The sequence below is a fragment of the Poecilia latipinna genome, unplaced genomic scaffold, assembly GCF_001443285.1.
Source record: "Poecilia latipinna isolate Pla-1442-1.1 unplaced genomic scaffold, P_latipinna-1.0 Scaffold224, whole genome shotgun sequence".
Taxonomy (NCBI): domain Eukaryota; kingdom Metazoa; phylum Chordata; class Actinopteri; order Cyprinodontiformes; family Poeciliidae; genus Poecilia; species Poecilia latipinna.
Genome location: NW_015112840.1, coordinates 104,139 through 131,924, shown reverse-complemented (window position 1 = coordinate 131,924; position 27,786 = coordinate 104,139). Strand labels below are relative to the sequence as shown.

General features: G+C 36.8%; 1 protein-coding gene across 8 annotated transcripts in view; it reads left to right on the top strand.

Annotated features, from left to right (window-relative positions):
* Positions 1 to 27,786, top strand: part of gria2b (glutamate receptor, ionotropic, AMPA 2b) — a 47,087-nt gene that overhangs the window by 13,545 nt on the left and 5,756 nt on the right. For all 8 annotated transcript variants that reach the window (XM_015031942.1, XM_015031935.1, XM_015031934.1 and 5 more), the window contains exons 3-12: positions 9,435 to 9,674; positions 17,548 to 17,744; positions 18,890 to 18,943; positions 19,075 to 19,233; positions 20,877 to 21,044; positions 22,550 to 22,654; positions 23,033 to 23,137; positions 23,553 to 23,759; positions 23,992 to 24,359; positions 26,555 to 26,753. In XM_015031942.1, coding sequence (XP_014887428.1) covers positions 9,435 to 9,674; positions 17,548 to 17,744; positions 18,890 to 18,943; positions 19,075 to 19,233; positions 20,877 to 21,044; positions 22,550 to 22,654; positions 23,033 to 23,137; positions 23,553 to 23,759; positions 23,992 to 24,359; positions 26,555 to 26,753 — 1,802 coding nt within the window. The remainder of the gene's footprint in view (positions 1 to 9,434; positions 9,675 to 17,547; positions 17,745 to 18,889; positions 18,944 to 19,074; positions 19,234 to 20,876; positions 21,045 to 22,549; positions 22,655 to 23,032; positions 23,138 to 23,552; positions 23,760 to 23,991; positions 24,360 to 26,554; positions 26,754 to 27,786) is intronic.

Here is a 27,786-nt window from a genome sequence, read left to right as displayed (position 1 = left end):
GACAAAAACTAACTTTTCTCTCTTATAGGCGGAATAAATGCAGATGAAGAACAAATCAACCCTCTTTTAAGCAAGTCCACTATTGAAATGTATAAACAATGTCATTTTTGTTATGATGATGCCTATGGCAATAGTTTTGTTCAAGAGTAAACAGATGTATTGCTAACTTGATTTTTCTTTTGTCTTTTTTGGAAGAATGATTGTTGATCTATTCACACATTATTATGAATTATTCTAAATAGATCTCAGTTTACTCTAGATCAGCTGATTCTTGCACATGATAAGGTAGACTCATTCTGCAGCATTTGGATGTTAAAGTTGCAGCAGATAGTTTGTACAGATCATTTTGAAATCCTAATCCAAGCTTCTTCCACTTTCATTTTTAATGAATACATTGACATGGTTAAAAAATGAGCTGGAATACGTTCATCCATTTTCTACACTTTCCTATTCAGGGTCACAGGTTAACCTGGAATCAGAAATCCATAAATATTTTATATCTAACAAACTGGTGTCTTTAAATCTCTTAGGGGAATCCATGCCATAATAATTATACCCATAATGACTGACAGAATTTACATGGCCATGACACGTATGTTTTTTGTTTTACCAATATTAGTAATGTTTAAGTGTTCTCTCACCATTCCAGGTTCCTTTTTGTGTCTAACTGCACCGTGAAGCAGCGATCTGTGTTTTATTCTGTCAAAAGCAGTCAAATTTACATAAAAATCCCCCAAAGTGAGGAAGACATCAAATGCCATGAAAGAACTGCAGCTGCAGCCCCACTTTTACTTTTAAATGCTCTCTTTGCTGCTGAAAGCTGAGGCCTCCAGAAGGTCACAACGTAAGCTGGCTTCCGCTTGACGATGGAATATTGTATAAATCTGTTTCTGCGGGACGCGGTGCTGGCACTGTTTCAAAGTGTGTGGGCTCTGGAAAAGACACGATGTCAGGAGTGTTCTCTAAGCAGCTCAGGGGAGCACTAGATAAAAAATGAGGCAATTCTCAGGAGCTCCACTATTTCACTCAGTAAACTTTTCATTGCAAATGGAAATGATGTGCATCTCATTTCAATTTCATAAATGTGCAAATATGATGTCTCTGTCTCTGTCATTAGCCTCAGTTATGGTATTACCACAAAATAACATGAGGTAATACATAGTTTTAAATGGAAATTTTTAGATTATATGCGAGTGTGTCCAGATCTGCTTAGTTAAAGCACTCAAGCAGCTAATTGGACGCCTCTTTGAAGGTTTTCCAGTCAGATACTACAGAATTTAAATAAATTGGTTTCTTGAACAGCTCACTGTCCTCCTACTGCCTCCACAGTTAATATATCTCAACCCAGAAGAGCAGCTTTGGGATGCACATCAACATTATGCATATACTGGTGATAAATGTGCAGCAAAATTACGATTTTGTCATTAGAGACATAAATGTCTGAATGTTTCTGGGACCTTGTTGAATCTATGTCACAAAAATAAAAGTAGGTCCAAGGGACAAGGTGAATGCACAAGGTGTACCTAAATAAGTGGCCAAGAAATAAATATTAATTTCATTTCCTTGTTTACTAAAAAAAAAACTGGATGGAAAATGGATAAGAAATCAGAAGAAGCTTTTGTTAAAGTTGGAGTTAATGATAGCAGACACACAATCAGACGTTTTTATGTCTATTTGCTTCCCTGTGAGCTTGTTCCTGCTTATCTTCAGCAAACACTTAGTAACTGGTTGCTGTGGGAGCCGTTCCTTCTGATTAAAGCTGCGTTTCCATCAACACCCCTCATTTTGTTTCTGGCCGTTTTCAAGATCATTAGAACGCAGAACAGCAGATCCAAAGTCTGCGCTGGTATTTCCACTAAAGGTCAGTGGATATATGATATGTTTTATAACAGGAGGAAGATGAAATGGGAACAAAGCTGCCGTAGGTGATGAATGGGCTTGTTTTGCAGGATCAATCTGGTCAAAGAAATCTGCAATGAGCTAAGTGGGACAGATTGGCACAGAGCGTTTGTTGGATTCTAAGGTGCTGCGCTTTAGGAAGAACATCTGGAAAACTTTATTCTTCTGAAAGACTGATCAAATCATGCAACACTGTTCTTAAGAATAGCTTATTCATCTGCTTGAGCTTAAAATAGTTGACAAATTAAAACTACTGTGAAAAGAGAAGTTCTTCTGGTTTTAGTGAACTTGTTTGGAAGTTGAAATGACGTTTTCAGGATGCAGGGACATTTCTCAGCTAAGACAGAGCATGAAACAAATATCAACCATGCACACAGCTACACTGGAGGTCAAGTCCATTAATTAACCCCACATTCATGCTTTTGCACCGTGAGAGGAAACTAGAGTATCCAGAAAGAAAATAAAAATAAATAAAATAGTCATCTGAAACACAATAGCTACCATAAACCAAGAAATCCAAACACATATTACTTTCTGCAATTTAGTTTAAATCTGTTCTTGCTTTATTGAATGTGAATTGTTTCTTGATTGGCTTCAAGGATTAAACCACACTGGGAAATGGTTTACAACTGATCACGTCTAGATTTCAAATTTTACTCCCAAAAATTACAAACAATTCAAGAAATAAATGTTTATGAAATTATTCAGCAATATTCCATTTTATTATTCACTCACCTTGTTCTTATATCCAGTAACAACAGAATTTCATTTTCCCAAAAATCTTAATCAAAAAATTTATAATAATGTTAGATAATTGGACTGGACCAAAAACAACTAATCCTCCTGCCCCTCCATAAGTGAGCATCTACATTCATGGACATAAATTTTAAGTCATAAGCAGGAGGAGTTGATATAAAATTATTTAGTTTAGAAATCAATGATGTGCTGTTGTTGTATCAGCCTTTCATACCACTCAGGTTCTGGTTCCAGTCTGCTCTCCATCCCCAGAACCAAACATGGAGAAACAGCATTCAGGTTCTATGGTCCTTTAATCTGGAACAAATTTCTAGAAAACTGGAAGTTTTTCGGTGAGAAGCTGAAATACTGAATACCTTTAAATCCACCAAAACACAAATCTAAGAAAATGCCTTTGCTTAGATCAGCCTTTGGTTAACAATAACTAGAACATAGATTCAATCTAGTCTTCAGTATGTTGCATTATACTGAGAATATACTGTCTTTTTTGTTTGTTTTCACTGTTTAAAATCACACTAAAAGTGAATAAATTAATCTTCAACTTCTCCTTAAAATGACCAAGATGGCAGAAACACGGAGGCAAGTTATTCTACAAGCTTGTGACCACAGCTCTGTCCCCTCCGGTGGTAAAATGTGTTTGTGGAAGCTTTAACAGCTTTTGACTGGAAGACCTCGAACTGTGAGAAAAGGTGCAGCGCTCTGGAAGGTCAGAGATATTAAGCAGGGACCAGACAACTCAGGGCTCTAAAAGTAAAAAAAAAAAAAAAAAGAGAAAATACAAACACTGTGTTGTCTCTCCACCAACCTGACGACAAAACCTGTCCATGAAAAAGTATATATTTTATGTAGATTCAACCAAACTTTAGAAGTTTTATTATTTTAAAAAAATCTTAATCTGTTTATGATGGTTTGGAGTTTCTGTTCTGAAAGTTTATTATTCCTGCATCTGTGAGCAGGTAGCTTTCCTGAGGCTCAGCTTCCAGGTTCATCTAAATCCTTGTAAAACAAAAGCATACTTTGTAGAAAAGTTTAAACACAAAAAACACATTTAGAAGATTAAAGCTGAATCTAAAATGTTAATACTGAGGTTTTGAATGCGTGTGCATTCAGCAAACTGTGTTTTAGTAGAATTTAAATCCTCCACTATGAAGAAGCCTCCTGGAAACAGGTCAGTGAATAAAAGCAGAGGGGGGGAAAGGGAGAAAGACTCAGAGGAAAATGGAATGAGAAATGAGAGAAGTGGAGCTCAATAGGTGATAAAAACTGGGCCGCTGTAAACGAACGGCCGGAAGAACTGCTCAAGGGTGCACAAAAAAACCTTTCACAGGCCAGTCAGCCATTCAGATGCATGACGGGGCTGTTGCTCCAATGCTTTGCTGCATGTGCTTCAGACATAAATGGCTGCATTTCATAATCATGTCATTAGTCAATACAGTTAAAAAAAACAGCCATAGGTCCACATTTAAGAAGTACTTTGAACTGTGACATTTAAAGCTGCATAAAGGAAATCAATAACGATAACAGAAGCAAGTTAAAACGCAGTCTGCTGATTCTAGTTCTCAGAAAAATGACATTTCAAAGCCTCAACATTTGCATTTATGTGACACAGGTGAACAGTTTCTTCTGTGTGCAGAAAGAACGTTACTAAAATAGACGTTGGCAGCAGTCCCCAGACAGAACGAGACCACATCACGCTGCAGAGGTAGCTTGAGACAAAACTCAGCCAATAAATCATATACACTGCATCTGCAGTTAAAAGTGAAAGTTTACATAAACCAAAAAAAAAAAAAGACATGGACATTTTTTTTCTTAATGACTGAAGCTAAATCAGACCAAAGTTCTCTTGTTTCAGGTCTGTTAGAACTACAAAAACCATTTCTATTTGCTAATTACCACAACAATGAAAGAAGAAATATGCAAGGGATTGATGTACTAATCAGAAGTTTACATACGTTTCCTCTGCATTACTTTGAACTAGATGACTGGGATCAAATGTTTTAAGTATTTCTGTTTCTAAACTAATAAATTATCTTCCTGTATTTTGTTCTGTATTTGAGCTCCATCCTTTCATTGACTCTGATCTGCTTCTCAGTCCCAGCTGAGGAAAACCTTCATGTCCTACTTAGAGACCAGTGATGCTGAATGACCAAGAAATCTGATGTAGACCAAGTAGCTTTGATACTGCAAGAGAAACTACATGAAAAAGTCCATTGCTGAAAAAAATCTGGTTAAAATATAAAAAAAAGAGAGAAAAAAATTTTTACTCGTGAAATCCAGTTTTTACATCGAGGTGACAGGACTGCTCAGCTATGTTTTTGAAACGCTCCCTTCCTTTAGATTTTCAAGGTTAAAATTTGCTTGTTCAACAATTATAGTTGCGACAAATCTGCTCAGGATACAGCATGACAGAAAGGCTGGTGGCTTTAAGCTGCCGCACCAACTGGTGACAGATCAGTTTTACATAAAATGGCCCGAAGTCTCGAGGCGTTTCCTCTTGGTGAGAACGCTGCTGCTGGGGAGGATGAGATATGTAACAGTCACGTTCTGCTAGCTGTGACTGGACTGCTGATGATCACCACCACAGAGACATGTGGAGCGTGTGAATGCAAGTTTGTGTTGCACACTGACTCATTGTTTTACTGATGTACTGGGCTTCTGATTTCCTTCTGTATTACCTATAAATTGCATAAAAACAAAAATATTTTACTTGAACCACATATTTTGTCTTGTATTTCAATAGAAAGACAAGCATAAATGTTTGTTTTCCAAAAAAATAATGAAAAGTTTAAAGCTCCACATCTAGTTTGGCACTGAGCAGTCTTTCATCCCCTCATGTAAAGTTTGGGATGTCAGCCGGGAGCAAATATCAGCTGAATTTGCAGTTAAATACCTTTCATTCTTGCTGATATTTAACACAAGCTGGTTTTATTAACCGCTAATTGGTGCAGGTTTAATCTTTGATCAGTAATGGAGCCCCCATGTAAACAGTGGAAGAGCAGCGGAGCAATAATGGTGAAAATGAGGTCATCTAATTGGGACAGCTAAATATATTTAGCAGGGTACACCCTCTCCTTGGGTGGTGATACTCGGTGCAGGAGTCACTGCTGCAACAGATTTAGAAAGCTCAGTGTAATGAGTTCATTACAACTTTGTGATGACCACAGACTTTGGGTTTATTGCTGACGACGCTATAGTTAATAAAATAAACGACCCAATGGTCAGACAAATGTTCAAATCAAGACAAACAAATGAAATTTGGCTTTATTTGTTCACCGTTGCTCTGCATCGACTCAAGATGCAGAGTCAGCATATGGATTTTGACCTGATCACAAAGATGTCAGACTCTTAACGATTTCCAGCCATATTTGTTGGCACTCCTTATAAAGATGCATAAAAGTTGTTAAAATAAATTAAGTTTTTATTGCAGCAACATAATATGACAAAATAGAAGCTTAACTACCTATTCTGAAAGTAGGATTTCAGAATAATCCTACTGTGAATTTCAGCATGTTCATGTTTGGAAATGTTATTACTCTTTCCATACATATAGTTTTTGACATGTAGGACAACACTTTGTCTTTTTCTGAAGCATTTCCCAAATTTTGAAGATAAAGGGATCTGTGAACATTCTGCTTTACACAATCACTTCAACTTCATTCTGTAGCTTCTCCACAAAACGGGTTAGGATTGGAAGACCATGGAAAAATGTAAACTTTGTGGCTGGCGAGCAAATTGATGCATTAATATAATCATTATCGTACTAAAAAAGCATTATATTTTTAGTAATCACTAATCATTAAATTACTTGAAATATCCAGTCATTTCACTTTTACTGGTTAACTTCTCCAGAATCACATTCCATGCTGATGTCATGCACAGACAAACTTCCCATGGCCTTTAAACAGAAAAAGCCCACAGCATCACCGATCTTTCACCGTACTCATTAGGCATAAGGTGATTATCCAGATGTTTATCCTTTGTTATAGGCCAGAGACGCCTGGATTGTGGTTTGCGAAAAAGCTCAATCTTAGTTTTATAACCAAAGGAACTCTGTCCTAGTCCAAGTCCCAGTAGACTGTAGCACACTTCTGATTCACCTCTGTGATGGGAGGACAGAAAAAAGTTTTTTTCTGGTTTCAATCTCAAAACTTTGCTATTGTAAAGGTCTCATCTAATGACTGCTATTGTTGACCTTTTGACCCCAGAATTTCACTTTTTGCTGTAGTTCTTCAGTACAAGTTAAATGTACTGCAATCAAACGTAAAAAGAAGATAAATGTTTGACCTTATGAAGATCTTGGTACTCTTTAATAGGGGTGCCAATAAATATGAACAGTAGAACATAATCTTACTTATTGCATACATAAGGAGGTTATTTTGTTGTAGTTGTTTGTTTTGTTCTAGATGACACTGGAAGGTACATTTAAAAAAAGATAAAATAAATATGAAGCATATTTGTTATTTTATGTGAATTCACATAATTTGGTTTGCTTTTTTTTAATGCATGAAAAAATAATATATAACTATAATATTGTATTTGTATTTTGGTGGGAGTACAAATTAATTTATCACACTTTCCCTAAACAATTGGATTTCTTTTATCTTTAAAGTAGAAACATGGACTGAAAAACAGCCTCTTTGTTGCAATTAACAGACCCAGGAGAGTGGAGGAATAGTCTTTTTTTCAGCAGTTTGCTCTTGGTGCCTAATTAGGGTGACCTCTTCAGCAGGAGAAACAAAGCAAGTCTCTTATTTGTTCTCTGTTTGGAGTGAGATTTCTAAGAATTAATATTGAGTTTCAGTGAAAAGCAGTCAGATGTAACAGAGGCTTAATGGCTTTTCTACAGTCGTCACTGTTTCCAGGATTTACTGTTTGTGCTTGGCTTTTCTTCTTTAATTAAAAGTTTTTGAATTTGTCATTGACAAAGTGTACATAGAAGTCTTTGACATTCTACTTTAGACTCAGTCAGACCCAGAAAGACCACCAGAACCCTTACTGCGTGCAGACATTGATCATGAATGTGAAATACCATATTTGGTAATAAAGTGAAATGTTGTCAGAGTTTGCTCTGGCATAAGCTGCAGTGTAGTCGTGGGGATATCCAGTCTCTAAGCATGAGCTTAGAGAGTTTTAATCCTGGGCAAAGCCAGGAAGCAAACCAGCAAAAGTGTCATCAGAGAAAGTTCTGGCAATATCGATGGACAGCAATGTCATGGCAACACCATCTTTTTGCACATTCTAGTAATTAGTAAAACATTTTTGTTTTAGTTTGGAGTAAACTCAACCAAATCAGTTGAGCTAGAACAAAGTTAGAGCTTACCGCAGGCTTTTCACCTTAAAAACCAGAAATAAAATTTAATCAGCTGCACATTCAGTCTAAAATGTAAGAATAAAACTGCTTGACTAAAGACAATTTTAGAAAAATACAATAGTGCTAAGAGACATCATCCGTTTTCTATACCTGCTTTTAACTCTTGAAGGGACACAGTCGGTTCACCACAGCACATTGCTACCTCACCTGAACTAAAAGATCACTTCCAGTTTCTTAAAACATTCACCTTTGACCAGTGGCGCAAAAAGTGGGTATGCAGCAGATGCAACGCATAGGGGCGCTGCACCAGAGGGGGCGTCAAAACCCCGTCTGGAGGGGGCTGCGCCCCGATGATGCCTTCGCATACACTTCACTGCGCCCTTACGCTCCTTCACCTCGTGCACATGTAAATGTAAACGTAACGAGTTTTACCTTTCACGTGTCTTCGTCTCAAGGGGTAAACATACGGTCACTCATATGGATAGAGCGACCGTATGTTTTCTACGCTCCTTCACCCTTACGTACCTTCCTTTGGGGGCAGGGGGGCGATTTATGTTTTCGCATCCACCTGAATAATATGTAGTTGCGCCCCTGTCCTTGACAAGAAATTTGAAAACTTAAGCCTTCATGTCAATTACTTTGTCTGTTTTTGTTGCCAGCAGTTTTCTCTGCACTATTGTTAGAGGAAAATACTCATTAGATTGATTACCCAGCAAGACACACGTCTACATCAATAACACTAACTTATTCCAGATTTGATCAATATGCATTTACAGGCAGCATACCAATTTACTGGGCAGAGTGCGACGTTGAAGAAGCAGCACTCTCTGGATTACTCAGAAGATCAGTTTATTCTTAATATGAGTTTACATGAACTATTTATTGTCTTTGGATGAGAAATTACAGTGGCCAGAAAAGTTATACTGTGGCTTTTATTTTGGTAGGTCACCAGAATGACAGTCTGGTAATAATGACATGATAAAGCAAGACAGAATAAATAATGGGTTGGTGCACTAAACGTCCTTACAAGAAAGAGAGCACAGTTTCATTGTCTTCAGAGATGTGCTAAAGACTATGTTTAACACACTTTGGCACATTTAGTGGTGAAAAGGTTATAATTAACTAGATTACTGTTAAAAGAAATCTTGAGTCAGATGATTTTGGTTTTGTGAAGAAAAAGGTTAAAATGTATCCATTAATCAGCTGAAGATGTCCCTTAATATTTCACTTTTATGTGTAGTAATCATATTAAAGGCCTTGGATTTATTATGTAAATCATTTTGAGTTACAGCAGGAATTAAATTGATCAGTTTGCTTAAAAATGCACAAAAAAGGAAAACATTTCTCTGAGTTTGGCTCAGAAGCTCAAATAAGCACCACAACAGTTTAAGATTTAAATAACTTTAATCACAATCCAAGCTTTAAATCTGAGCATGTGTGTTTTTTTTTTTTGTTTTTTTTTTTCCAGTTTGTTCACAGTTCTCAAGAGGAGTCTACGCCATCTTTGGATTTTATGATAAGAAGTCCGTCAACACCATCACGTCGTTTTGTGGCACGCTACATGTGTCCTTCATAACGCCCAGCTTCCCTCTGGACGGAAACCAGCAGTTCGTCATCCAGATGCGGCCTGATATCAAGGGGCCCCTCCTCAGCCTGATCGAGTACTACAAGTGGGACAAGTTCGCCTATCTGTATGACAGCGATCGAGGTGAGGCCCAAACTAGAACTCTTAAAGAACAATTTGGGGGATTTATTTCAGCATTGTTTTCAGTTTAAGGCTCAAACCAGTTGAATTTAATATGGCAGCATACCAATTTACTGGGCAGAGTGCGATGTTGAAGAAGCAGCACTCTCTGGATTACTCAGAAGATCCAGAGTTCATCCATCATTTCTGGATGAACTTTTATTTCATCCAGAAATAAAAGTTCTGGATGAACTGGTTCCAGCTGCAATAATCATATTCTCAGAGTTCAGCTGCTGAACAAAACACTTAAAAATCCAACAAACACTGTAAGGGTGAAGCTAAAGGGCATGTTGGATCATGATAATCAGCTTGTCAAGTGTAATCAGCTACAGCAGGTCATGTGTTTTAGGGTGTTTTTATGTAACATGGGTGAGGAGGTGCAGCCAGTCATGATACCACAGTGGAGATAAAATAACCTGCAGCTCTTTATTTCCATCCCTGCTCCAAACGGTGGCATTTGTTTACATCTCTTATGTTTGTGAAGTGAACGTGCTTTTTCACCACAAAAGCCTGTTTTGATGATAAAATATATTTAAAAAGTGCTCTGACATGTCACTGATAAACTTCTAATAGACAAAGGGCATGTATGTCATCCCACTTCCAGTAAAATAAAACAGAAATAAAAGTATAGATATGCCTGCAGATGTGTGCACACAAAGTTACTCCTTCTTCTGCTAAGTTTCTTTTATTTGGAAACGACCAAATATGTTTGTTTGTTGAAGGGTGAGATTTCCATTGTGAACCCGATGGTGCCATGGGGCAGAATGCTGCTTTTATTATCACAGGCTGTCGATAACGGTCTCTGAGTGTCAGGCAATAGATCTAACAAAAAGCTTCGGTACGTAACAAACCACAACTCAGCTGTTTAAGAATCCACAATAGTTTTCCTGTGCTATTTGAAACTGAGGAAGGAATTTCACAAACAATGCAATCTCCCTCATAAATTTAATTTGTTTGGAACTACTGTTTGCTTTACTTTAAACTGCTTCACAAGATTCATGAAGCAGACTGAGCTAAAAGCCTGCAAACCAGAAAATCTTACTTAATATATAACGGTGGATTTATTTGTGTAATATTCCTCTTTGTTTGTCCCCTCTCTGGTCCGTTCGCTCACCCTCACAGGAAATCTGTTTGAGTCCTTATACCTCTGGATGTGAAGCATCTGTTACCCAGTCCAAATCAGCATGCTTGAATATTACCTGTGGTGTCCCACAAGGCTCAGTTCTGGGCCCAAGCTGTTTATCATGTGTATTAATGACTTGAGTAGCATTTATTGATGTCACAGGAATAACTGAACATGCTATTTTCAGGTCTCTCTGAAGATCTGTGTGTGTCTCGGACAAGTCTGTCGAATATTCTTTCAAATCCTTTTGTCAGAAAATCATTTGAGAGGCTCTTGGCTTTGGTTTGGTGAAATTATCGTTCCTCTTCTTCATTTGAGTTTTCAGTGGCATTCACTGGAACGTTTAGGTGTTTAGAAAATCGGCAGTAACCATTATCATTAGCATGCTTTTTAAAATAATTCTTAGAAGTTTCTTTTCTTAACTTTTCACTGTAAACCTTTTTGTGGATTATTAATATTAAACCGGCTGATATTAATTTGCATTTGGCAGCATTGGTGCTTTCAAAATACTGCCTGATGTCAGCTGATTTCTTGGCTTTCTTTACATTTTTACACATATTTTTTACCTTCAAATTAATATGTGAACTACTTTGCGTTTGTATGTGTGATTTACTTGGGTTGTTGCTGACAGTCTGATGTGAATTATATCCCAGAAGCTTGCATTTGCAGAAAGTGGTAGATTAAAACAGTTATATGTTTAATATTCAAACAAAAACAACAACAAAAATCTATATTTATGAATGAAACTACTGCCGTCAGCAGCAGGTGTACCTGAGGTTACTGACCTGAATAAGATCATAGATTGAATTTCTAAAATAGATGAAAAGAAATGTACCTTCAAACTAATATCCAGAGTTATCTGATATATAAATCAAATTTGACACTGTTCTTTGATCCTTTTCATCAGAGGTTCATTTCTATTTCACACTGATTGTGTCAAAATCTGAAAGTAAGATTAGATTTCTTTGAACACTCTTTGAAAGGTTTAACAGACAGAGCAGGCTTTTGTATTCTGAGAAGACTGAACCTTTTTTAAACCCACTAGGAATAAGACATAATACAAAGAAGACAAGGGAATACAAAAAGTGAATGGGTACGAATGCTGCCCATAATAACCTGTAATAAAGATGACAGAAAAATTGCTTCTAGTAAGTTATCTCACTTTACTGCGTCATGCAACTCATTTTCTGCTGCCATCTACTAATTCTTCTGCAGAAAAATGCATTCTTCTCCAGTAAAGAGTGACTAGCCTGTAATAAAAAGCGAAACTCATTTGCATACATAGTGTCATTTTTTGACAGTGCTACTGTGATAAGAAGCATTGAATAAAGACTTAATTTATGTTCTGTTCTTGTGGAGAACATTAAGTTTTAGTTTCTTTACGCTTTTCTTTTTCGGTTTTCCCAGGTTTTGTGCTTACTACAAAGATGAAAGTGGTTATTTTTAGTTTTATAGAAAAATGTTTCAGGATTGTTTTTGAAAAAATGCATATCTTACAATAACAATATCAGCAAGGGCTGTAAGTTTGTAAACCTGAGTTTGCACATGCTTCCAATTCAGAAATATGACACAAAGACAAATCAGTTCTGAAAAGCACTTCATGCACCATTCAGTCCACATTTAAATGGCTCCATAACTGTTCTCTAACAACCTGGGATCAATATCAGCAATGATTTAACACAGAAACCAGTTGGTGATTGGAATATTCATTCATCGATATGGTTCTCCTTTATGTTAGTAACTGTAGACGGAGATGTTGTATTGAATTTAACGCTATAATCATTATTATATAAAGGCTTCTTTTATGGCATTCCTTTCTTTGTAGTGAATTGATTAATTAGAGAGTGAATCCGGAATAAAGCACAACAGTTCAGCTGTGTGAAGCAAATAGTGAAATCTCTGTCTGGATTACACCAGAGCTGATGTCAGACACATCTGCACTGCACAGCTTCTCATAATGGAAATCAATTGTTTGTAATCATACACACATGCCTCCTTTTTCCTGATACAACTCTGCAAGTTTTAATGTTTGGAGTGTATTTGTACCAACAACTATATAAGAATTTTACAATCTGAACCAATGAATGCTCTTTATCTCCATATAAATCAATTAAGCAGATGTATCCTTCCAGTGTTTTACAATGTGCAGCCTCACATGTTGATTTAAAAACAGTGTTGTGACATAACTCCCAGGGTTTACAGGAAATGATGTTTGGATCAGAGGCTGGAATACTGATCACTTTTTAGATTCCCTTCATTTTGTGCTCCAACTTTCTCCCTTAAACACATCTAAAAGACTTCTATAACATCTAATGTTTCAGCATATTTTTAAATGTTTGCATGTGATTATGCATAAGCACCCATTATACAGGAAAACTGTCAAATAATTGCATTGATTTTAGCACCTTTATTGTGTATAATATTCACCTAGTGAATATTTTGATGGGACTTTAACATAAGAATTAAAAATAGATATTAGATTGCAAGGGTAACTTCTGAAATGAATATCACAAAAATACAGAGGGAACAATAAATATTCTAGTTTAAAATGCATGTAAAAGTTTTTATGAAACTAAATATTAAAATAAAAAATGTTCAAAATTCACAGAGCCAATATTTCTTACAAAACAAAGTCGATGTCATGCAATAATAATAATAATAATTGTCTAAAAATCCTGAGTGGATTATTACAATTATAAAGAAAAAGTTTTATCATCTTGGCACTTTTGTTTGTAGAGTATGTATGACCTAGAACTATGGCAAAATGCTTTGTGAATCCTTTGCACAAATAAAGCAACAAATTCAGCAAAACCTGAACAGAAATGCAGGCGATTTCCCTGCTTCCTGAATTCCCTCCTCAGTAGCTTAAGGTAACTTTAGGAAAATCAGCTCTTACAAGTTGTATTGCTACATGTGCAGACTGAATGGAGTTCACTGAGCTGCAGACAGATTAGGAGGGATCAGCTTACAATCTTTATCATTTACATCACTTAAATTCTCCCACTGAGCCGTATCGCCTTACAGACTTTGAGTTCCCTTTATTGAACATAGTAAAGCCCTTTTGTTTCCTAACCTGTGCTTGTTGTCTAGTCTCTCTGGTACTTTTCCTCCTCTGTTCTCATTGAGTGTCTTCCCTGGCAGCCTACCTTCCACTTAACAGAGGATCACACACAACTTCTCTCTAAAATCAGAGGAACAAGCAGTTTTAGATCGTCCCCAAGCTGATGCTAGCAATGACCTGATCTCCCTAATGTACGTCCAAGGAAGCACTAAGGAGCCTGTTGTGCATATTTCATCATTGCATGGCTGTCTAATTAGGTCAGTGTGATCCTCTCATTCCCATGGCAACCAAAGTGTAGCGAGAGCGGAGGAGAGAGAACGACAGAGGGAGATTGTATGCGCCTGAGCCGGCTGCTAAATGAAGTGAGCGTGTCTGTGTGTGGGTGTTTCTCAAGAAAAAAGTGAGGAGGCATTGGAGTTACTAAAGGTCATGATGAATTTGATTAGCACTTTCCAACTAATGGGTGAACTAAATCATTTTTGCTTTGGGGTTTATTTCTGAATTTCTTCAACTCCCAAACGACCATATATGGAGGTAACCCCGTCTGCAAAAGCATTCCAGTAAACTGGTGGAAAAATTAAGAGTTGGGTAAATTCATAATTCAGTTTCATTGCCGGGACTGCAATGTTCTCTTAATGAATTGATGGTTTTTACTGCTAGTGAGTGAAGTTGCAGTTTGTTCTTGTTCCCAGGTCATTAAATAGTGCTGCTTTGTAAAAGCTGGAAGAGCAAAAGAATGCACAAGATGTCACTATGCATATGAGTTTACTTGCTTTACTTTTTGATATAGAAAAAAACATGGCTTTATCAAAATGGGATTTTGTTGTTTTTATCAATACATCAACTGCTAATTTGGGGATGGATTATATTATGACTCTAAATATTAACATTGCAAAATAATATTTGGTAAAATATTTTAACAGGCTGGATTTTAATAATGCCCAGTTTGATGGCAAGATTTTTGCCATGCAAACTGGACATTATCAGATGTTATCAGATGTTTTAAAGCTGCCCCGATTCCTGCGATGCGTGATGTTTTGTCAGATGTCTTCAGTGATCGGGTCTGTTTGGACGGCCGTTGAAATAGAGGTGGATTGTCTCAGCTCATTTTGTGGTGATCTCCACAGATCAATGTAACCTACTGAAATGTTGCTTCTTCCCAGTCAGACATGTTTGTTTACTCTGAACTCACATTTGGTTTTGAGAAGTTTTGCTAGGTTTCCCGTCTGACGTCTGAATGTTTTAAAGTGAAATTGGTTCTGATGTTGCTCGACTCCTCATACAGAGGTGTAACAGGAGAGGGTTGACGGTAACCCTCAATGATACATCAGTCCTTTCAAAAATCACACAGCAGGAGTTTGAAGTTGACCAGCTTCTGGTTTGAAGTGTTTTTATGAAACTGGCTGGAGTTTTATCAGATGTCTTCAGCCATTTCTTTGAGTTACAAAGAGTTTCATTCATTAAATCAAAGGATTATAACTTGAAATATTGTTTTTACCTCAACTGAATGAGGGGAAAACAATTCAGGGAGAGCTTGGAGTTATAAAGGAGTGACGCTTGTCTTCGAGGTTTTTTTTATACAAGTAACTCAAATATTTCATTTATGCAAAATACTGTACAGGCATTGTGGGGGAATATGCAACAAAGACATTTCAGTTTTTCTGTAAATAATGTTTATGATGCTCTGTGAAGGACTGGTGAGCTGTCCAGGGTGCACTTCACCTCTCAGTCACGCTCACATTTATCTAAAATTACAGTCCAGCTTTAATGTGGTGTTAAACCTTTTTTAATATCTTGTTTTTATTATTTTTTCCTGTAACTCATTCTGAACTGTAATTACCACATTTTTTAAGCTTTAATAAAACAGTCAAATTTAACTACACCATGATGACCTCATGGTAAACATGATGTACCACCCTCTTAGATAAAACTGCAAGCCTCCGTTTTCCTCACCAATGCCATGCTTTTATGGCTGTATCGCATGAAATTGATTACATCTGTATTTCACCTCAGCATGGCGAGTTGGAGTGAAACGGCCAAGCCTTTTATCAAACCACTCTCTAACTGCTCTCTGTTGGCCAGCAATCAATATCAGCAAAGATTTACCAAGGAAACTAGTTGTTGATAGGAATATATGGTCATGGATTCTGTTCAGAGAATGTATACTGAAACTAAGTTTTTTTTATTATTTTGATTATACATATATCACTAAACAGTTATTTTTTATGTTACATTAATGAAATTCCTCTTTTCTATTGAAATGATTATGTGGATCAGAAATAAAGTGGTTTCCTTTTTTAAGAAGTCTCTGAGGTGAAATCACAGGGAATGAGTTGATCCTCTGGGATTCATTTAGCATACATTACACAATCAAATAAACTGTTAAGCAACTAATTTCAAAGCAAATAAAGCAACAGCACACTGCCATATCAGACATCAGCAGTACTGATGTAGTTGAGTGCATTGTTTGCTGCAGCCATTTTCCTCCCACATGTTTTCCAGGTACATGGCAGAGCAACTGTGACTCATCATACAGAGACATTTACATAAGTTAGGAAGTGACTGTAAAACATCAACAGCCAGTTTATTCAGTATTTATGAAAACCTTTATGTTACATTTCACATAAAGATAAAAAGGGTGTATCTCTATATATTTTTTAAAGAAATTCTTGTTGTTGATGGTTGTAGTTAATGATGCATAATGTTTATTATCTGACTCTCTGTGTGATAAAATGTACAAGAAAAGTTCCAGAAGAGTCGCTATGTTGTGAAAGAGATGTTGCACTTCAAATGCTGAACTCAGACATCAATGCATAACACATCCATAAGAAAAACAGAAGGAACCATTTCAAAATCTCTAGCTCAAAGCTGAGTTCATACTGTGAATAATTAGTCATTTGTCCAGTGAGGAGTAGGACCTGAGTAGAAATGTGTCTGACTGCAGGAGATAGAATCCCATAGGGGGTTTTAAAAGTGATGAACCAAGTCTCTCCATATATATTTGCCATTGTGTGCAAATCCACTTGTGACAAATACTGTAATGCAAAACACTGAAGCATTCAGGATACTGTGTTGGTTCTGATCAGCATTGTTTCTGACTTTGTTTCATGCAGTGATGATGTTTGTGAACCTCTATATCTCTGTCTGCACTTTATTTTGTCAGTTGCCCTAAAAAGTCACTTCAGTCTGGTGTGGTGGACAGAAGGGAAATTAAAATCCTCAGAATGCAGCTGCAGTCAGATGTTCTCTCCTTCATCTCCTGTATTTGGGTGATGTTGTGGACCCAGATGATACCGAACGTGGTTCTGTGGAATCCAACTGCAGTGGCCACCGTTCAACCCGAGGAGGGCAGCACTGAGACGGCTTTAGGCAAAATATTTCAGAACTAAACATATTCACACAAACATGTTAAAATTTGTACAAACATATAAAGATAGAACACTTACAAGTCAATTTAGACAGTTTACCTGAAAAAATGGATTTGGGCCTGGTTATACTTTAAGGTTAAATATCATGTGCTTTATTTCAGGTTAGATCTTTTTGGTGGAAAATAATATGTTCATAATATCCAGCACTTACCTTTGGATGGTTGTTTAATGTTTCTGTCACAGCCTGAAGTTTATTAAATAATTCTCTGTTAATTCTGTCTCCAGGCCTGACAACTCTGCAGGTTGTTCTGGACATCGCAGCAATAAAGGAGTGGCATGTGACGGCCATCAATGTGGGAAACCTCAAAGATGAGAAGAAGGACGAAGCTTACCGCTCACTCTTCCAAGATCTGGAGAGCAAGAAAGAGAGGAGAGTGATCCTGGACTGCGAACAGGATAAAGTGAAGGACATCATGGAGCAGGTGCTACAGGCTGTGCAGTTTTCTAAATGTGCTCTGTGGACAGACAAGTGTGAGCAATGGGTTTGAACAGCGTGTGGTATAATCATGAATTGTGTAGCGATTCTTATTTATGAGTCCGCTACAGAAACTTTTGCATCCTGGTTCTTTGCTGCTTGCTGTTTAAGTGAATTTCGACCTTCATTTAATTAAAATATTCCATTAATGTGGAAATGGATGCAATAATTAAAACAAGTAGGGAAAAAAACTTGAAAGCAAGAAACAATAACTACTCAATTATAGCAGAATTACCCAGTAGACCAGTAATTGCATTCAGTTATAATAAACCCATTCAGAAAAACAATTCCTGATGAACTAGAACCTTCCACTGATTTAAATTTGAACCAGAATAATTATACTGATTGCATGTTTAGTCTGTAAACAAGACTTCAATTAAAGGTGATACAAATGAAGATGAAGAAGGTGTTTTTTTATTTAAATTTTTACTCATTATAGAAGGATATTGATGAACATTAGCGGTTAGAAACATGAATTTAGCAAATCACTGCTAAGTGTCTGCAGCCAGTCGCCTCTTCAGAGAATCTGTTCTGGCAAAAATTTTGGATGTTATTTTCTAGTCTCTAAGTTGCAGTTTTCCCTCTTTTCACTGATTCATCAATCCGTGATTTTTTTTATCTATTGCTTGTGTTCAATAATTTTCCTTTTGTTATTTTCCATTATTAGACATAGCTTAACTTCTGAAGCTACTTGTTTTGACTTCTTTCTATGTATGGATTAGTTTGGTTATTACAACACCTGATGAAAATTTATTGTCAATTAAACCTTTAGAAATAGTTTTACAATTAAAAATGGTGATGTGTTCAATAATTATTTTACCCGCTGTACATCAGTGTCTAGAAATATTTGTTTTTCTTTACTGCAGGTATGTAGTGTTTTATATTTGATATGATTTACATCTGCTTTTTGTGAATTAATTGTTTTATGATGAAAATTAGCCAATACAGGAATAATAGTTTCATTATTAAAACATTTAATTTTGTATTTATTGTGTTTAGTCACAACAAATTTTCTCAAATTATCCTTTATAAAGTCATAGTTTCTGTAATAATATGATTTTCTGAATTCTTCTTATGTTTATAATCCTGCAGGTCATCAAAATTGGCCAACATATTAAAGGCTATCACTACATCATTGCTAATCTGGTGAGTTTAAACATGTTTATCCAGTTTTTATAATGTTCCTCCGTCATATTACTGCACAGTTTTCTAAATCAATTTGTTTCCCTACATTTAGACAACAACCCCAGAATAAATTATTTCCATTCTGCTTTCAGGGTTTTGTTGACGGAGACCTTTCCAAAATTCAGTATGGTGGAGCTAACGTGTCAGGCTTCCAGATTGTTGATTTCGAAGAACCTTTGGTCTCAAAGTTTAACCAACGATGGGAAGCACTGGAGGAGAAGGAATATCCAGGAGCAGACAGCAAAATACGGGTGAGCTTAAAGCATTTGACCGTTTTATTTCATCTGATTCCATTTTTCTTTTAAAGGATTCTATTGCAATGTATTTGTTGACATTAATTCTCTTTTTTTTACATTTGAAAATGGAACAAATATATAATAATGCAAAATTATTGAATAATAAAATAACATAAAAGGATCTAGTAAATGTTGGCACACAGGCCAGCCAAGATAATCTGCAAGTTAAAGTAAATTATAACTATCCATCCATCCATCCATTTTCTGAACACCCTTGTCCCTCAGTGGGGTCGGGAGGGGTGCTGGTGCCTATCTCCAGCTAACGTTCTGGGCGAGAGGCGGGGTACATCCAGGACAGGTCGCCAGTCTGTCGCAGGGCAACACAGACACACACCTAGGGGCAATTTAGACAGACCAATTAACCTAACAGTCATGTTTTTTGGACTGTGGGAGGAAACTGGAGTACCTGGAGAAAACCCATGCATGCACAGGGAGAACATGCAAACTCCATGCAGAAAGACCGGGGCCGGGAATCGAACCCAGAACCTTCTTGCTGCACGGCAACAGCTCTACCAACTGCGCCACTGTGCAGCCCCAATTATAACTATAATTATATTATTTTTATTATTATAAAAATAATAAAATAACGTTATTTTTTTTTCTAATTATGACAATAATACATATTGGAAAGATGATGAGCCAGAGCAGCTTCAGGTTTTGGGATGATGAAACTTTGGGCGGAAAATATTTCTTTTGGTTTAAGTGTTTCATAGTCGCCATCCTGTGTTAATGTATCACAGTTCCAAAAAGAAACTGTCCGATTATTCTGTCAGGAAAAACAAGTTGACTTTGGATTCAAAATGTGGGATCTATATATATATATTAGAGCAAAATTCAATAGTTAAATATCAAAAGTAAATGGAGTGGAAATAATCTAGTTTACACAAAAATGATAATGCTGGAAACAAAACTGCAAACTTAACTTTTATCATTTGTCATTTCTCCACTGCTTTGACCAGTTCTGCCCCAGTCTGTCCTGCATGCCTGTCAAGTCTCCCGTTTTGGCCGGGAAGCTGCCGGATTTTACACATCTGCCCAACATGCTCCTGTATTTGTATTTCCTTATAAATGTTCCATAGTAACTACATCATTGATGACCCTGATGGAGACACTCCAAGCTGCAGTAGAACCTTTAACATTGACAATGGAGAAGCGGATGTTGTTAAAATCACATTCTATTTTAGTCTGTATGCTTTGTTGCAAACCAAACCAGTCCAGCACAGAAACACATTTTATTTTATTTATATATCAATGTTCTGCATGGTGACTCAGTTGCACTGTGGTCCTGCATGCATGGCTTCTTTCTCGGTTCTCCAGCTTTCTCCTTCAATTCAGCTTTTGCCAAATGACTAGGATAAATTGTTCTTTCTAAATTACCTGTAGGAGTGAGTGTCTGCATGGCTGCATCTCTGTGTTGTCCTGTGATGGACTGGTGACCTTTCCTGGGTCTCTGGCCTGCTGACTGCAGGAGATGTAGCTCAGAATTAGAATCAGGTTTACTTAGAATTTGTGGGGTGTCTGTTAGTTCAATGTTGGCCTGGGAGTTCAAAATATTTTGTAAAGAAATCTATGATCATGTCCTATTTTGTCCGTTTTAGTATACATCAGCGCTGACCTACGATGCTGTTCAGGTGATGACAGAAGCCTTCAGATACCTTCACAAGCAGCGCGTTGACTTCACAAGGAGGGCCAACACAGGGGACTGTCTGGCTAATCCAGCTGTGCCTTGGGCTCAGGGAGTGGAAATTGAGCGAGCGCTGAAACAGGTAACTGTCCTCCTACAGGTTCCTATCATAACTTGAACAAAATTAAAATGTATTCGGAAATGACACCAATCATTTTGGATGCTTTGGATTATATTCTAAATTAATAATTTACATTTGCAGATCATTTGTTTCCTGTATTCAGTTGATGTTGCCAATTAGCTCTCATACATGCGCCTTCCGATCAGAGTTCAGTTAGTAATAATGACCTTGCATACTTGCACATTTCCGATAAATGGAAAACTAAAGCGTTGCAAGAGCTGTTTAGAATAGTATTTACCGTTTATCAGTCAGATATGTGCAAGCAGGATACTCCAGAATATACACCCAAATGTCAGCTATAAATGACATCCTCTTGCAATTTTTGTTGAAAATTGCTGACTCATTGACTGGAAATCACTGACTCAGTTCTTCAATACGTATACAAGCACTGCCTGCAGCTGTGACCATATTGTTAAGAAGGAAGTACGCTCTCTGTCAGTTTGATGGTTATTTACATAAACCATCTGGATTTATTTACATCTAACTTCAACTGTGTGTCAAACCCGATATTTACAAAATGTGTAGAACTTTAGAATCTGAAGAGAGTTGTTCTATCTTCCTTACACATGTACATGAACTGAGACCTTCATAAGAAGTTTGTATATAAAACCAAAAACCAGTGAATTTTAGTTTTGAGGTGCACCAAAAATTTGCTTTTTTGATTCACAACAGAGTTGCACATTTACAGCTTCACAAATAACCCAGACTTACTAATCAAATGAACCAGACAGAGTTCGATTAAGCAAGGCTGGTGTGAATGCACAGCTGTATTCACACCAGTTGTATTGAACGGTTGTGTTCAATACATGAACACAACTGTTCATGTATTGTGCTAGCAAAGGAAGGTCAAAGTTTTTTTTCTCAGCATTCCAATATTTATCTTGGTGATGAATCCTTTACATTTTAATGTGTCAGTTATGTACACCAACTCTTAAACTAATCAGCTGATTAGTGTGAATCCATCCAGCAGTGGTCACACACTGATGCAGGAATCAACCTACCGTCAGAAGAGTCTTTTCTAAATGCTCTGCCCATTTCCGAATGGGCAGAGCATGACAGAGAGAGAGAATCCCAACAAGAGGCATAGTATTATTCATCTCATGCTCTGTGATGCCAAAATGCATTCACAACAAGGCTCACCAGTTAAACTGGTGAGGACCTGTTGCCGTGGTAACAGGAGCTCTCCCTTACAAAATGCACCCAAAAAAGCTGAAATTATTCCAAATACAAAGAGATTGATCAAAGACTGAGGTTTTTAGCTTGCATTATTCATGTGTGTTTACTGAGAATAATGCGTTGTTTTTGTATTTGCTTGAAATACAAAAAAAAAATAAAAATTGGCAAGCTCAAATGAAAGTCTTTCCCATCTTTAACATGGACATTTAAAATGATTTTGAAGTTGGACACATATTTAAAAGCAGCTAAAGATGTAAAAGAACAAACATGTTTTCCTTTGTGTCCCCCAGGTGAACGTGGACGGACTTTCTGGAAACATCCAGTTTGATCAACATGGCAAGAGACTCAATTACACAGTGGGTGTGATGGAATTAACGGATAATGGTCCTGTGAAGGTAAGTGTCTAAAATTTCCTCATAGCAAGATTCAAAGGTTTACAAAAACTTCTCCTACTAGTTGCCTGTGTTTTGGTTTTATTTTTCTGTTTTTGTTTTTTTTTTGCATGGGGTGATCAAACTGAATGCATAAAACCAAACAAAAATCTATCTTATGAAATGTCAGATTTTTGTGTGCATTTTTTTTACTCTTAATATTGTGAATATTTTTTGTATGATGTAACAAAAAATACTTTTATTTGATTGAAAAGATCAATAAAAACTTATTTTCGCTATAACGTTTGCGATTATTGGCATGGTAATTCCCTGATGTGTACTTTTCTCTAAATCTGCAATGTCATTGTAGCTCATAAATATTCTGCTTTTTTCTCCCTGTAGATTGGATTCTGGAATGAAAACAACAAAATGGTTGTGACCAAAAAAGATATATCCAGCAACGACACAATCGGGGGAAACAAAACAGTTGTTGTCACCACCATTTTGGTAATTTTTAATATGATTTCATTTTATTTCAATTTTTTTGGCATCATCTGTTTACATTTTCTATGTCAATGCAAAAGTAAAACATCATTAAATGACTGACACCAAAAAACAATGAAAGTGACCTTAAAATAACAAAGAACACAAATTAGGAAAGAAATATGTTGAAATTTGAGCGTAGAGACATGAAAAAGTTAAAGACAACTGACCGTAAGTATAACAACAATTTATCAGTTATGAATGTTGCATTCATAACTGATAGACTTTGACAAATGTTTTACAATGCGTTTACAAGTGATGCTGCAGAGGAGCATTTAATTGGTGCCATGAGGCCAGCTGATGAACATTTAATCTGGGGAAAATACTATGTTTGAAGCCATTTCCCTCATTGTAATTCAGCTCTGTTCTCCTCCTTCAGGAAGCTCCGTATGTTATGCTGAAAAAGAACGCCGACCAGTTTGTGGACAACGAACGCTACGAGGGTTACTGTGTTGATCTGGCTGCAGAGATAGCCAAACACTGCGGCTTCAAGTATGAGCTGAGAATCGTGGGTGATGGAAAGTACGGAGCCAGAGATGCAGAAACCAAAATCTGGAATGGAATGGTTGGAGAGTTGGTGTATGGAGTAAGTTATACATCTTGACTGCATGGCCTTAATAAGTGTTAGTAGATACCTTGTGACATGCATTTTACTACTTCACCCCATCCCTATAAAAATGGTTATATTCAAATAATATTTGAAGGTGTGTGTTTTTAAAAGTTAGTGGTTTTCAGCAAGATTTCAAAAAGGTTTCAAGGCCATGATAACATTCACTGAAGATAAATCTTTATGCTGTTTTATTCTTCTGGTTTGACAGAAAGCAGATATCGCAGTGGCGCCTTTGACCATAACATTGGTGCGAGAGGAAGTGATTGACTTTTCTAAGCCTTTTATGTCTCTGGGAATCTCCATCATGATCAAGAAGCCTCAGAAATCCAAACCCGGAGTGTTTTCTTTCTTGGACCCGCTGGCCTATGAGATCTGGATGTGCATCGTTTTTGCCTACATCGGCGTCAGCGTGGTGCTGTTTCTCGTCAGCCGCTTCAGCCCCTATGAGTGGCACACTGAGGAGTACGAGGACGGCCAGATCCAGACCAATGAGTCGACTAACGAGTTTGGCATATTTAACAGCCTGTGGTTCTCACTTGGAGCCTTCATGAGACAAGGATGTGACATCTCTCCCAGGTAGGTTAACAAATAATCAGCCTGCTAATTGCTGAACACACAAATGAACTGGAATTAAACTATACATTTACATTTGCTTTCTAACTTTTTCTCATTGTTTTTTTTTCTCATAAGTCTTTTCCTCTTTCTGCTTTGACTAATATTGCTAACGTTTTACTGCAAAACATTACAAATTTTGCAGTAAGTGTGCAGTAAGTGTGTAATGTGATTGTAATGTGATTGAAATCTCCAACATTTTATCAATGTTGATACTTTACAATGTCCAGCAGAAAAACAATCATAATAATTTAGTTTGGTAATTATCTACAGGAAAAGACCTCTACATTTCATGCCAACTTTTGATTCAGTTAAAATAAGTTTCTATCAGTATTGATAAAATTGAACTAGAGCTTTTTTGGCCTCAGCGGTATTCTGTGTCCCAACAATATGCTTCTGTTGGCAGATCCTCAACAATAGTTTAATTATCTTAGTGCTTTCTCAGAGTTTAAGGCTTTTAAGTAAAGCCCAAAGACTAAAACTTTATCAATGCCAGAGGTTATTTTTACTATTTTTCTTACATCTGCTAAACAAAACAAAAACAAAAAACACTAATACATAAACTTAATTTATAAAATGCACACTAAATTTATTTATAGTTTTATAGGACAGAATACATCATATTTTTTCAGCCTGTTCTTTATTGGATGACATAAGTTAACTTGCTAAAATTAGCTGGTTAATTAATTGGTAATCTGCTTGACTGTTCAGCCTGTAGCTTGTTCCATTGCAGATATGCCACTTAGAGGTTACCAATTGGATTTTTAAAACACCATTTACTCATAAGGACAATGCATGGAAGTCTTTATTTTTGTGCTTTTTGCAACAGAAACCCATTTTTCTTTCTTATCATCAGGTCTTCTGTTAGGTACCTTCCTGTCATTGTAAGGCAACAGGTGGGGGAAGGGAAGGGTTTGAGTCTCCACTTCTAAAAATACTGAAAAGTTATTTTCTGCTCATTAGTGGCTTAAAGCTTATTTCTGTAAATCAAACATTGCTTGCTGGCAGGTACTAATCATACAAATCCATACCTAAAGCATGAAAATAAATTAATTAATCATCCTTACAACAACATTTCCAAATCAAAATTATTATGCAAGTATTTCGTATTTTGCAATAAAAACAGAAATAAAATTACTGACCCATTCACATGGAGAAGTGGATTTTCAAAATGTTTCAAAGAACACTGGCAACCCGATGGCTCCGACTGGTTTTCAGATTAAATATATGTGACACCTTACATAGCTTGATCCAGTTTGATAGTTATTTTGTGTGCATAGTCAGTGCCAGCCCAGATTCGTTCTTTTCCCGATGCATAAAAAAACGTCCCACTCATCAATTAAAATGTAAAACTTAGAACAATTACGGCATTAGCAAATGCATCACTTCTGTGTTTTAGCAGCTAAAGTAATGACTCACATATTGTACAAATAAATGGTCTTTTATATCTGCTGAGTGTGAGAACCCTGTGGGTAAAAGCTCTTATCATGTGCCATGATTTCTAACCTAGCAGCTGAAGAAAAACAAACACAATCAAGATGCATTTCTGTTCACAGCCCAGTTCAGGGGAATATTTACAATAAGTGTAGAGTTTGCGTAACAGAGTCAATGTTTCTAAAGAAATTGTTTAGTTTACTGCTTTTACTGGAAATAGTTCGGTTTGAATTTGAGCATAGATGAACTGAAAGCCAGTGAGAGTTGAGACCAGTGCTGAGCAGTGAGGTCAGAGCTCCAGAGATGAATCAGCTGATGAGTTGACATAACCTTTACATCACACTCTGATGATGTGAAAGGTGTCAACATGACTCCAAATCAATGTTGCCTGTTTCCCAACAATTGTGTTGCCGAATTAGAACATGTAGTTCACCTGCTTAAACTTTTGAGCTATGGTCATGTTTTATTTCTCACGTGTCACATTTACAAGAGAGACAGAAACTTTTTATTGCCACTTAGATTGTTGTCTTGCTTAAACTTTAGGGGGGAAATGCTAAATTGTACATGACTTGTTATTGATTAAAAAATATTTTATAAAAATCTTGACAGAAAGTTGAAGGTCAAGTAGCTTAATGTCAATAAATTGAAGCAGAAGAAGATCTTGCTGATAGTGATTGTTGGAGGATAAATCCTTTTGTTTATTTTTGTTTTCTTTCCCGCCGTAGATCCCTGTCTGGGCGTATTGTTGGTGGCGTCTGGTGGTTCTTTACTCTAATCATCATCTCCTCCTACACGGCTAACCTGGCTGCCTTTCTGACTGTGGAGAGAATGGTGTCTCCCATTGAAAGTGCGGAGGATCTGGCCAAACAGACGGAGATAGCATATGGAACTCTGGACTCTGGCTCCACTAAAGAGTTTTTCAGGGTAGGAGATTCTCAGCTTTTTCTTTTGTCTGTTGCCATGGAAACCACTACTTTCAGCCGTTTCCTCTCATTCAAGTCTGTAAAGGCAGTAAACACCTCAAATGTTTGTTCATACAGCGCATTGAATAAGTATTGTCCCTCTTACAGACTTCTGATGGTTCTGCTCTTTTATTTTACTGAAATGTTATTAATGATGAGTTACGTGAATACTAAAGGCAACTTTTAAATTATGTTAATTACATTTCTGAAGGAAAATGGACAACAACAACAACAAAAAAGAAAACATTTCCATTCATTAAAAAGTAACTATCTTCTAGTAAAATCCCAGACTGACTGATTAATCACACTGTTTTGGTCAGTTTCACTTGCTGTACCAAGATGTCTTTAATTCTAAACTACCAAATCAAGACCTTTCATGATGATATGAAGTATCCATGTATAATTTTAAATGAAAGGGAAAAGAGCTGTTGCATGTCATTGTGATGCAGTAAATTGCATTACATTGTGCAACAGGCCAATCAAAGCTCACTGTACTCTGTAAGTGACACCCTGATTGGATTTTAGCGGTGTGTCCTCCCTCTGTAGCAGACTTGCCCTTTCTAATGGGCAACCCATGTTCATCATATATCATTCCTCTATATAAAAAATTCAATAATAGATGAGAAACAAAGCCATGAAAATCTATCAAGTTGAAGCAGTCTGCATATCTTTCCACAAAAAGTGGCTGAATTAGTTGCTGCACAACTGAATGATGTCAAACTTGCAAAGGCAGAGAGGGCTGGAGCTCTCTGATCATTTTTCAGCTTTGCTGTGCAAAGCGTCTGGAGACTAACGTTTCAACCCTATATGTGTCTTCATTAGAGCCATGATAATCTATCAGTCTCAGAAAGATAACAAAGCAATTTTTAAGGCTTTGGAACTCCAGCCAACTGCTATGAAAGTCGTTATCCACAATTGGAGAAAACATATAACAGTGGTTAACCTTTGCCAGAACATAATTAATTCAGGAGCACAAAGGTGAACTACCAATCATT